General features: G+C 36.4%; 1 protein-coding gene across 21 annotated transcripts in view; it reads right to left on the bottom strand.

Moving 5' to 3' along the window:
* Positions 1–12978, bottom strand: part of Cdc42bpa (CDC42 binding protein kinase alpha) — a 266063-nt gene that overhangs the window by 98218 nt on the left and 154867 nt on the right. For all 21 annotated transcript variants that reach the window (XM_063236777.1, XM_063236786.1, XM_063236787.1 and 18 more), the window contains exon 12: positions 893–1026. In XM_063236777.1, the coding sequence (XP_063092847.1) occupies positions 893–1026 (134 nt within the window). The remainder of the gene's footprint in view (positions 1–892; positions 1027–12978) is intronic.

The raw sequence follows: 12978 nt of genomic DNA, 5'->3' as shown, positions 1-12978 counted from the left end.
CTAAATCACTACACACCTCAAGCTGGACTCAAACTTGCAATAATGCATCAGCCTCACAGAGCGCTGGCATTATCGATGTGTGCTGACTGCCATTATCTGGTCAGTTGTTTATTTTTAAATCCCACTATTTCCTTACTGGTAGTAAGACTTATAAATTTTCCCCAGAAGGACTTCGTTCTCTGTTACTTATGGCATCACAGCTTACATTGCTGAATGCAATTTTTATTATGCCATAAACTACTAATCCCTTTTTACATTGCTAGAATTAGTGAAAGCCATAGTACATAGTGACATGTGATTTAAGTGTTTCTACTGCTTTAACATTATTTACTCTATTGGGTTGTTACAGAGTCTTAACTGTCAATAAATTTTGCTGATGTTTCTAGCACTATTTAAAATACTATTTGTGTTATACAAAGCTCTTATAAAAATGAATTTAGTTTGTTTATCCATGGTGCTTTGAAAGGAAAACAAACATTTAAAGAATTAAATCACATTTAAAGAATTAAATCACTGAAGTGAGTTTAAATTATAGTCTTTTAAGAATGTACATTTCATCAAATTAAAACTGAAAATTGTGCCTGTATTTTTTGTGCTAAAAGTTTTATCAATTTTTTCATATCTTTTTCAGTAATATTCACTTTTAATTAAGACCTCTGATTAAATTTACAAATGAACAAAGATTTTGAATTTTGAAGTCTCAAGGATACAAAAGTTTCATTAGTACTTAATAATCAAATTATATACACCAAAATAATTCTTGAATTTTTAAGCCAACTTAAAAAAAACAGAATACTATACTGTTGTCATTGGTTATGAGTGACTTCATTATTGTAATCAGGCTAAAGAACATACATGAAAAAGATTTTAAAATGAATTCATATATTTTTACCTTGTTTAGTTCTTCCCTTTCTTGTTGTAAGGTTTTGATTTGTTTTTCGTAAGCTTTGATTTGTCTAAAAGCATCCTCTAGTTCCCGTCTCACAGAATTAGCTTCTTCAAGTTGCTGTTCCAAATGACTTGATTCTAAAAACAAATATATAAAAGCAAATGCTTGAACATGGCTTAAAACAACAACAAAAACCTTTCTTTCAAGAAACCCTGTGAGTACTGATGCCAAAACTAGTATGATTCATAACTGATTAGAGTACTATACATTCACTCTAAAGATTTTGAATGGCATATACCAGTAAATACATGTGCAAAATTTATATGCAGAAATGCCTTATATATCTATTAAGGAAAAAGTCCTATGACTTCAAAAAAGAATAGCTTCAGATCAACTAAACATGTAAAACTTAAGAAAACACAACAAAACCAATCAACCAAACAAACAACACTAGTATACCGACTAGTGTTAAGTGTCATAGTGCTGATGTTACTCCAATTATTATAAAATTTCTTCTTCTAATAGTGTGGCTCCAAATCACCCAGTCTAATTTCACCACTGCTTATGTAAAAAATGAACTCTGATTTCTGAAAGTAAATACTGAAAACTCTGATCTCAACCAGTTCTTCCAATTTTTCAGAAAGAAATGTTATTAAGTAATATTTAACATTATTGGATAAGAGGGTTTATCATAAAATAAAGTAAAATTTTATTTCACAATGCATAAGTGAAATTTAATAAACTGATAACAGTAAAATAAAAATCAATCAAGATGTGACATGCATATGTACCAATTCCCCACAATGAATGTATTATGTATCATAAACATATACTAATAAAAATTAAGTATATACAAAAAGAACTGAAATCAGTGAAAACAGACAAAATGAAATATGCATTATTCTGTTTAGAATATTTTTTGTTCTTTATAAACTCATTATTATAAGTATAATCCTCAAATAGCATCACATCCCCCCAGGAATGTACATATGTAGAATCTCAGGCTCCATGGAGACCTAAAGTGGAATTATAGACACTTCTCAAGTAGTTCCTATGTACAATAAAGTGAGGAGGAACAAATACACAAAGTGTTACATATTGTTGAGTTTAATGTTTTCAGTAACTGCAGTGTTAATAATACTAGTCCTACTGAGAAGAGTACTTTATTTGCTTAGCTAAATCCTATAATCTAAAGATCATTTAAGTGTATCAGTCAGTATATCACGCACTAAGTAATCCTATAATCTACAAGCAAAATAGTCTACAGGCTTATTAAAATTTTGTTCTTCTTCCTGGCAAGTGCAAGGACCCGAGTTCCAGTTCAAAAAAAGTTTGTTTTATTTTTGCTCTTTTGAAAGTCTAGATATATTTATGGATAGCATAGTATTTAACAAGTTTTTATTTGGTTTGGTTTTTTGGGTTTTTTTAACAAAGGGTCTTACTCTGAGGTACAGACTAATCTGGAACTCTGTATGTAACCTAGGCTGGGCTTGAATTAGAGATCCTTTTGGTTGGCCTCCCAAGTCAGGGGATTATAGACAGATAACATCACAAGTGGATTAATAACTTTTGAAGATATATGCAAAACGTATTTAAGCAGTTCTCAGTTTATCTTAAGAGTATTTTAATGAAAATATCTGAAGAAGAAAAGTGAAAGTCATAGTGTGCTTAGCCCTAAAGATCACGGAATATTCACTTCTGATATTCAAAACAGTTTATAATTTTCTCAAACTGTGAAATTTTATATGATAATTTTCTTGTTTAATTTCTTTGAAACATGTTTAAATGATATTTTCTGTTACTTTATACCTAACATTTCAACAATTTCTAAGGTAGATATCAAGGAGTCAAAACTTTGGATGAAATAGTCATTAATGACTACTAAAAATATCTTAGGCAAAACAGCAAAACAATTAGTTTAAGTTATTAAAAACTAATTTTAGTGAATAAACTGAAAAACCAAGATTAAGAAAGTACATTAGCTCATATAAACTAAATGATTCTTAATTTATGGCTGTCAATAGAATTCCAAAATTTAATGTGTTAGTAATGCAGATTTAAGGAAGACAAAATATATATATATAATACTTTTCTTTGTACTGTGAGGCAAAGAAACATATACACAAGAGACATATAAAGTATGATCTCTAAGTTAGAAAGACAAGAGAAACACTCATCACAAATAAAGAACATCTAACACAAACTGTGTGGTAGGTTATATGTGCTAGAGGATTTGAAAGAAAGGCACAATTGAGAGATATTAAGAGAGTACTCAACATACAACACTAGAGCCAAGCACAGTGGCTCATGCAGTAGTCCTGTCTACTCAGGAGGCTGAGGTAGAAAAACCCAGGAGTTAAGAAATCAGTCTCAGCATAGTGAGAGACTGTAATTAAATAAAAACAAAAACAGTGCAACATTGGTAAATTGGAAAGGAGATCACAACTGGAGTCACAGGAAAGTTTGTAGAGCAATCAAACATCTTGATTCACAAGCAGCAATTCTGTAGCTTTTCCATTATATTCTTTTCTTTAAAAAAAAAAAAAAAAAAAAAAAAAGGCCAGGCATAGTGGCACACACCTTCAATTCTTTAGTATTTTGCGAAGCTGAGGCAGGCAGATCACAAATTTGTGTCCCACCTGGACAACTTAGCAAGATCCTGTCTGGAAAACTAAAAAAGGGCTGGGGATGTCCTAGCTTAAATCAACAATCCCCCTTCCCCAATTATTTCTCCTCAGAGACATGAAGATATTATATTTCTATAAGAGGGCGACTGAGATACAGATTGAAAGACAAATGTTAATTCAGGGTTAAAAAACGGAGTACAAAGAAGAACAAACACCTGACCCCAGGCCAATACAGAAGTTTAAAAGATATACTGTGTTCTACAACACATGGCTCACTTAGAAAACAAAAATATCCCTTTATTGCTCAAATTAAAATATTAAACAAGGGTATAATTTTTTATTTTGCTTGCATACATTAAATAAATATTTATATACTATTTTGTTATATGGTACCAGGCATTGAGCCTGGCTCCAAGAATAAAACTAGTTCTGTCCCTACCCTCTAAGAGCACAGAACGTGATGAGAAAAGCTATATTAAAAAGAAATTGTAAATTATTACAAATGCATTAGGGATGCATTAAAAAGAAACTGTAAATTATTACAAATGCATTCTAGGAATTTTAAAATACTACAAACTGCTATTATAGAGAAATACAGAATGTGAAATCATTAGTGGATGATTTCACTTTGTTCGGCAATATATGGAGAAAAACTAGATTGAGAATGCTTCGGACACTCTTCCCTCCAGAGCTGAAGTCAAGTGGGGGGCTATTCATCAGACAGGTATTTACAGAAGCCCGTGTTATATCTCTGCCTTTGATATAAAAATACTTGAGGCAGAGGAGGCTTTGCTTTTACCATAACAAACAACATTACATTCAAATTTAAGATGGCTTGTGTTTAACAGTGAATGAGGCACAGCTCTTACCTTCAACTTCACCACCAAGCCTCTGGTACCAGCATAACTCCTAGGACATGACAGGAATCAAGTTTTATGGATCAAATAAAGAACAAATGAATGTTGCTAGTGGAAATGTAAAATGATACAGCTAATGTGGAAATAACTCTGTATGGTGATTTCTCCAAAAATTAAATCCTCTAAACCATAACAGAATTAAGGTTGGTGGTATAAATCAGTGCCAAAACACTTGCCTAGCACATACAAAGCCCTGGGTTCAATTCCTAATATCACAAAAAATTCAAAAGACAGAATCACCATATAATCCACAATTCAGTTCTGGGAATATACCCAAAAGACATGAAAGCAACAACTTAGATGCATTTATGTTTATAGCTACACTATTTGCAATGGTCAAAAGGTAGACTCCAGTCATATACTCAATGGACAGAAATGGATAAAACAAAAATGTGTTATATTAATACAATGCAAAATTAGCCTTAAAAACAAAGAAAACTCTTAACACATTCTATGACAGACGAATCTCAAGGATATGATGTTAAGTGAAATAAGTTAGAAACAAAAAGATAAATGTTGTATGATTTCACTTACACAAGAGTCCTAAAACAGTTAAATTCACAGATTCAGAAAGTAAAGTTGTGGCTGCTAGGGACTAAGTGGAGGGGTAAGAAAAGAAAAAAATAGAGAATTACTGAATGGAGGTAGTTTCAGCTGGGGATGATAAAAAAAATTCTAGACAGATGATGGTGATGGCTGCCTAATAACATGAAATGTACTTCATACCATTAACAGCAAGCTGAAAAATGGTTAAAATGGTAATTACAGTGGCAACCAAGTTCACAAAATTAACTCTTTCCAAGATTCTGGTTGAAAACCAAATTGGATAAAAACCAAATTAAGTTTCCCCATGAGGTCAACATTGAAGAATTAATGTTATTTATATATACATTCTTTTTGGTGCCTATACCCCAGAGTTAGAGCTGAAAAAGATGGTAACCCAGAAAAGCCAACAGATTAACAGAAAAGACCTGAACAAAAGTGTGTTCTTATCTAAAGGAAAAGAAAAGGGCCATGTTCTATTTCCAAGAGAAAACTCTCAGAAAATGATGGAAAAGACTGTGCCTCCATGCTTACCCATACTGACAAAGCACAAGTGAGAAGCCAGTTTCTTATCTCACGAGGGTGCAATGAAATGTCCAAACACAAGTGTGGTGGTAAGACTAGCTGGTAAAAGCATATCCTCTACCTGGTAAAAGCACACCTTGCCCCTGACAAAGCATCAGTGGACACTATGTAGGAAGCCTGGACGTCTACCTCTAACATTTGGGCAGTAGGGTGCTCTTCTCTTTTTCCTCATGGGTGAAATGAGAGGAGCTTAAGAACTTTCACCATCACCCAGTGGCAAAAAAAAGCGCCATTGTCTTAGTTACTTTTCTCTAGTTGCTGAGACAAAATACTTGAAAGCCAAAGTTAAAGGGGAGAAAAGTTTATTTAGCTGACAGTTTGTAGAAGTTTCAGTCCATAGTTGACGACTCCAAGAAAGGGTGGCATGGCAGACAGGCATCACAGAGGAGAAACAGTTCTTGGAGGGCAGAGTGTAGCAAAGCAACAAGGTACAACCATAGCTCTTCTTATCCCTTATTTCTCATCCACGATACTTACGGCATGTAGTACTCACACCCTTAATCCTAGTACTCTTGATCCTAGCCTTGCACCATGAACTGATTGTAGCATCCCATACTCTAGATCCAGTCATCTCTGAAAAAGCTTCACCCATGATCTCATGAAGCTTTGGGGGGACCTCTAGATAAAAGCCATAACAGCCATGCTCACTAAAATATCAGCAGAAATCATATTGGTGACTAGAACTAACAATTCTAACAATGCTCACAGTAATGACACCCTAGAGTACAAAGGATGGCCAGAAGGGAAATTAGACTTCTACTTCACCATGGCATTAATAAGGCATAAGTCCCCTTTCCACTGCTGGAATACTACCAGGAAAAGTCAACTACACTGGTTTAGATAGGCTCCAGGATTTAATGGAAAAATCATTCATCTTACCAACACTTACGAAAATTTCAACTTGAATGAGAAAAACAATTATCAGCTATAAGCCAGCTAAGTAATAGACACTGCAATTATATGACAAACACTTGAAAGCAGCCATGATAAAAATGCTTATATGAGCAGTTCTGAACATACCTGAAATGAATAAACAAAACATCTGAGCAAGGGCATAGAAAGAATATAGAAAGAAACAAATAATATAAAGAAAAACTAAGAATTTTTTTTTTAAATTTTAAAGAGGGTAAAGTGAAACAGAACCAAACAGATAATAAAACAATTTAAGAAACACAGATTTCGAAGCAAGACCACCGGAGAGCTTCACTGTCTATCATACTGTCTTTTGTTTTCTTCGAAATAGTTGTCCATATCTTCACACACAGTGAATACATAATGAACATTATAGTACTAAACTGATCACAACAGGATGATGAAGGCTTTTTAGGTCTTCAAGACCAGACAACACGGAAGTCAACAATGGCTGCCATAATGTCTCTAGTTCTCTTCAAAACAGCCATCCATATTTTTACATATATTGAAATTAAACAAAAGAAAATAGACTAGTATCATTCTGGGCAGAGAATAATAGTATTGCTAGATTTTATATTATAATGCTACAGAATTAGCACTGCTTATCTTAGTGTCTCTTTTTCTTCAGTACATTATATAATCTATTCTCATAAACTGTTTAGAAGTTCTACACATGCATGAATCTTTACATGTATACCTATTCTTTCTGTATTAGAGGGAAAAACAGATCAAAACAAGACAACAAAACAAATTACTAGAAAAACATGAAACAAAAAAGACATATAAAACCACAATACTAGATGATCTACAGTGGTTATTATGATGTCTCTTGTTATTTTCAATAGAATTGTTTTTACCATCAGGCATAATATAATTGAACATAGCACTATATAGCAATATTAATAAAAACACAACATTGGAGACATTATAGGACTTCAAAAGCAGTTAATAATCAAACTGGAATGGGTATTCTATTGCATCTTGTCATCTTCAGAGTGGTTGCCTCTGCTCTTAGACCTGACACTATCAAGCATACCAAACTCAATTAAAATTAGTCAAGACAAAACAGCGATCTAATAAACCAGATTCAAATAAGATCAATCATAGTAAGACAGTGTAAGTAATACATGGCTTCAGGTCAAGTTAATAGGAAATTAAGGATAGTTACCACAGTATATGTTGTAATTAGGGGTTATACAGAGAACAATTAGAATCAGGACATGGCGTTTATAATATTTTTATAATGGTCACCGGGAGTTAACATAAGAAAATGCAGGAAATCTATCCGCAACACCAAAGATATAAAATACTTAGTCAAGGGCCTAAAATCCCACAGCAATGTCCCACATGAGTCCAGATAAAAACCCAGAACTCATGATAATGCCTCCTACGAGTCCAGCTGGAGGTCCAGAACCCACAAGAAGGACTCACGCCAGTCTCTTTTACGAATCTGTGCCGGGAAAGCCCAAAGGTCAGCGATGGAAGCCAGAAAAGTCCATGGAATCAGGGTGAAGGAGCTGTGCTGGTGGGATGAGGGTTCTATGCTGGAGCCGGGAAATCACACTCACAACAAAGACCAGGTCTGTCTTGAAAGGCACCACAGCCATCCTAAGCGACACAGGCTCTGAGCTCCTCAAACGACAAGCACAGTCGGGTACACGCCAGGAAGCCAGTGTTACAACTTCATCTTGGAGACCAAGTGGCACACGTCTTCCTCTCTGGAGCCAGGAAGCAGTGCTCAATGTGAGGACCAGAGCTTCTCCAGGAGAACCAATGGCTCAAAAAGCAACTCGTGGGAGAACCCACAATGCCTCAACGCAACAACGCAACAATGCATTAACACATTAACACATTAACGCATTACATTAATGCCTCAATGCCTCAACACCTCAACAACCTCCTTCTCTTTCTCCACCTATTTATGCTGGCAACTTTCCTCAGGTGAAGCATCTTCGCTCAGTGCCATGCTGATGTAATCCAGCTGGCGTTAAGATGACCACCAGTTCTTAATCCATAACAGTATATCCTGCTATTTTTGGGATAGCTCTCTGTGCCCTCAAATGTAGTACGAGTAAACAGACTCGAACAGAATAAAACCAAACTAAACACAGCATTAAGACTAATGTGGCTTTTAAAAAGCCACATTTTAAATCCTGATACACTATTAACAATGTCCTCTGCCTTCCTTTTTTAGACAATTCCTCCCCTCTCTCTTTCTCAAGGTGCTTTGTACATTTTGGGCCCCACCAACTCACCCAGTTTTTAGATTAGGGGGCAACCTGCTATCTACCTACCTGATTCTGAACTTTTTCACACCTGATCTTGATCTTGAGCTGTATTCCTTTACCTACCAAAGCCTCAAGGTTTTCCTTCCTTATAGCTGAGTGGTTCTCCACTGCACAAAAGTGTCATACTTTCTAATCTGCAGCTGCTGGACAAGCTGTCCCTATTTCTCTCTGGTTCCCTGTCACGTAGGGCACTGTTTTCTCATCTTTGACTTTTGGTTCATTAACAATCTTTCAGGTAGATTATATTTCCTATTCAGAGCATCTCATTGGACCCTATCTCCTGATCTACTCTGCCTGTGTTTCTTTTTGTTAGTGTATCAAGGCCATCTGTGTTCGGGATTATAGACAGTCTTCTCTACCTCATCTCTGCTATGCTATTTTTCTGCTGCTGATTGTCTACTTTTCTCCTTCATTCCACTGTCTTCCGCATTCATAGAGGCCTCTCTGCCACTTTTGCTGGAATCCTGGTGAATTTTTTCTCTCTCTCTAGAATGTCTTTTAGTATTTTTTGTAGATTGGTGGATTGATGTTCACGAACTCCCACAGTTCCTCTTTGTCATGGAAACATCTTGTTTCTCCATTAATTTTGAGAGACAGTTTTGCACAGTACATCAATCTGGCTTGGAGATTATTTTCTTTCAGGACTTGGAATACTTCACTCCAAGCTCTTCTTGATTTGACAGTTGTGTGTGATTTTGATGGGTTTTCCTTTATAGGTGCTCTGTTTCTTTTCTCTGATGGTTTTTAATATTCTGTTCTTGAGATGAATTTCTGGGATCTTGATTATTACATTGTCTGGGTATAGATCTGTTTTGGTTGTAGCTAGCTGGAGTTCTGTATGCCTCATATATCGGAATATCATTTCCTTTTCCTATGCTTGGGTAGTTTTCCTTAATTATTTCTGTGAATAGCTTTTGTATTTCATTCGTTTTTACTCCTGCTTCTTCGGTCATGTTTTTTATTCTTAAGTTATAGATCCTCTTGTTGTCTTCTGGCCTTTGTATTGTTACTTTCTGGTTTCTTGTTATTTTTAAGAGGTCTTTCCTTTCATGATCACACATTGCAAATATATCTTAAAGTTCTGAAAGTCTAACTTTAGTTTCTGTCACAGAATTTTGTCAGCTGTCAATGGAGTTTTTAATTTCCTGGTAATCTACTGTTTACCTGGTAATCTACTGTTTCATGTATTCTAGATTTTGTTTAAATTCTTCTTCAAAGGTTTCTCTCCTTTTTCTGGGTTCCTCCATTCTTCCATCTGTGTCTTCTTGAGAGGTGCTTAGCATTTCTTCTATTAATCTGTTTATATCTTGCCTCACTTGAAATAGAATTTGTTTTAAGTTCATCTATGAGGTTCCAAAGGTATTTTTTTATGTCCACTCATGCTGTGTCCGATACTGCATGTTTACTGCTCTTGATCTCTTCTGTATTTACCTCTCCTGGACTTATTTTCCCTGGGTCAGTGGCTGGCGGCTTTTTCTTGTTTCTTTCTCTTTCCATGTTTCTGGTTTCTTTCAGAAAGGTGTATGGTGGAGGTCTCAGGCCTTTCCATATCGCTTATGGTTTTTCTGAAGCGTGCTGGCTAGGGGATTGCTGCCATCTCCAGTTTACTGTTGATCAATGAGCTGCACACAGAGATGATGCCTCTGAGCCAGTCAACCAGTGAGTGCCTTCAGCACATTAGTCTGTGCTGTGTGGACATCACAGGTTCGGGACAGTTTCATACTTCGCTATTTGGTCCAACCAGGGGTGTGACCCAGGCCAAGCAGATCTCACCAGTCCTCTTTGGGCCAGGGGCGGCCAACTGATCCCACTGAGGTTCCAGGTTCAGGCCTGTCCTGCCCAACTCCAATATGTCATCCAGCTGGTCACCTGCTCCGCAGGACCCAATTCCTAGCACTCATCAAGGGTTAGTGCAGCTCTTCCGGTTGGTTGTGCTCTCCATTGTGCTGCATCCTCCTGCCAGGGCCTTCGGCTCACCAACCCGATTTCAGCATTAGTGCAACCTCAGTGTGACTGTGAGTCATCTGACTCCAAGGTGCACCCAGCACAGCGCAGAAGCAGCTCCAGTGAGAGTGCATCTGGTTCCAGCCTTTCCTCCTTGTTTTTCCTTTTTTTTTTCTTTTTCTTTTTCCTCAGTTTCTTCCTGTATAGTGAGAATCCCTCTCCTTTCGTCAGGTCTTGTCCATGGTGTTAAATTCTAGTGTCTGAGTTGTTTTTCTCAGAGAGGCTCTCTATTCTGCTACCTATCAATCCACCATCTTCCTAGGATCCACAATTAAGAAATTTTATAAGTAAATAATGCTATAACTGAAATAAAAAGCTTAGTATGTGGTCTTAACAGTGTTTCTTACAAAGAAGAAGCCAAAGGAAGGAATCAGTGAACCTAAGATAGGAAAACAGAAATTAAACCGTATGAACCAAAGAGAAAAAAATGATGGAAAACAATCAAGGCTTCAGGGACTCTTTAGATGACAACAAAAATGTAACATTCACATCATAGAAGTTCTAATAGAAGAAAAATTAGACAAATCTGAAAAAGCACTTAGAATAAATAATGCCTTAAAACTTCCCAATTTTGGCAAAAGACAAAAACTTTCACTTTCAAGATGAAAAAAATTCCCAAAAGAATAGACTGACAAAATTCCATATTGATATCATTATAATAAAAGATCAGAAAATTAAAGAAAAACTTTTGCAATCAGAGGAAATAACATTTCACACCTAGCAAAAACACTAAGAATAGGAGTGACTTTCTCATCAGAAACTATGTAATCTTAAAGGAAGTAGCACAATTTTTTTTCCATTCTTGCAGTATATTTTCTAGGTGCTTTAAAAAAATGCAAAACAAAACCTGGGGACCCTGTTTTTCCTATTCCCAGCAACAATATCTTCTAGGAATGAAAAGAATAATCAAGATAGTTGAAAACTTAAAAAAAAAAAAAAGAATTTGTTGATAGTAGGCTTACCCTAAAAGAATAACTACAGGAAAAAATAAATAAAAAGAAGAGACCCAAAGAATGACTAAGGAAGTTCTGTAAACAAAAAAGAAACCACAAAAGAAGGAAATCTAGAATATATAGGAGGAAGAAAGTGTACAGTACACAAAAATATGAGTAAATACAAAAAACTTCCCTTCTTCAGTTTTCTGAATAATCATTCATGGCTGAAGGAAATATTAAACTTTATTTTCATGTTTACATTGGTGGCCCCCAAGCCTTATGCCTCTGCATTATGCATTTGTGATTGGTTCATTGTCTAGCACTTGGATTGGGGGAGTGAGTGCAACAGGCCTAGGGTGGAGCTAGGATGTGTTGTAATGGCAGGAAGAATGCATGTCTTGCCTTCTTGCCGGTTTCTGCTTGGCTGTTTGCAGCCTCCATGAACTGCGGTCCTGCCATGCCACCTGCCAACTGGCCTTGGAGCCAACTGAGTATGGACTGAAACCTTCAAAACCTGTAACCTTTCTTTCCCCAACTTTGGGCATCAGGTATTTTGTCTCAATGACAAGTAAAATGTAACTAAGACAGAATTTGGTACTGAGGAGTGGGGTCGTTACTGTGACTATACCTGACCATGTTTTTTGAGAGGCTTTGGAAATGGTTTGTGGGCAGAATTTGGAAAGGTCTCGACATGTCACCTGGATCCACAGAGCTGGAGCAGCTTAGCCTGTTCTGTAGAGGAGATTCTGGTCAGAGCTCAGGAGATCAGAAGGTTGATAGAAAGCCTGATGGTAAAGACCAGGCTTGGGAGGTTTCTGCTGGGATGAAGGACTGCATTGGTTGTTGGACTCCTCACAATGTGTGTTATGGTTTGGCAGAAAGTTTGTCTGCATTTTGCTCATGCCCAGAGACTTTGTCCGAAACTGAGATTAAGGGCAACGGAGTGATTAATCTGGCAAAGGAAATTTCAAGGTAGTCAAATGTTGAGTCTGTGCCGTGGCTATTGTTGGGGGCTTTTAGCCAGCTTCATGTTGCAAATCAAGAGCTAAGAGCCCAGCAGGATAATTTAAAATGCTATCAGTTTGGCTAGAAGGAAAACTCCATTAAAGCTGTGGATTGTAAAGATAGAACTGAGACTCTGACTGTTGAGAAGAAACAGAGAAATAAGAACTATGGCCACAGGGCATCCCAGGAAGAAGCAGGTCGCCACCTTTTGCAGCCTCAAAACTGCAAAATAGAAATAATTTGCTCAGAAGAGAAAGCTGCAGAGCACCATGC

This window comes from Cavia porcellus, unplaced genomic scaffold (genome assembly GCF_034190915.1).
Source record: "Cavia porcellus strain 051 isolate PalLab524CR breed Dunkin Hartley unplaced genomic scaffold, mCavPor4.1 scaffold_26, whole genome shotgun sequence".
In the NCBI taxonomy this organism is placed as follows: Eukaryota; Metazoa; Chordata; class Mammalia; order Rodentia; family Caviidae; genus Cavia; species Cavia porcellus.
The sequence above is the reverse complement of the archived record's forward strand: the minus strand, read 5'-3'. Positions and strand labels throughout refer to the sequence as shown.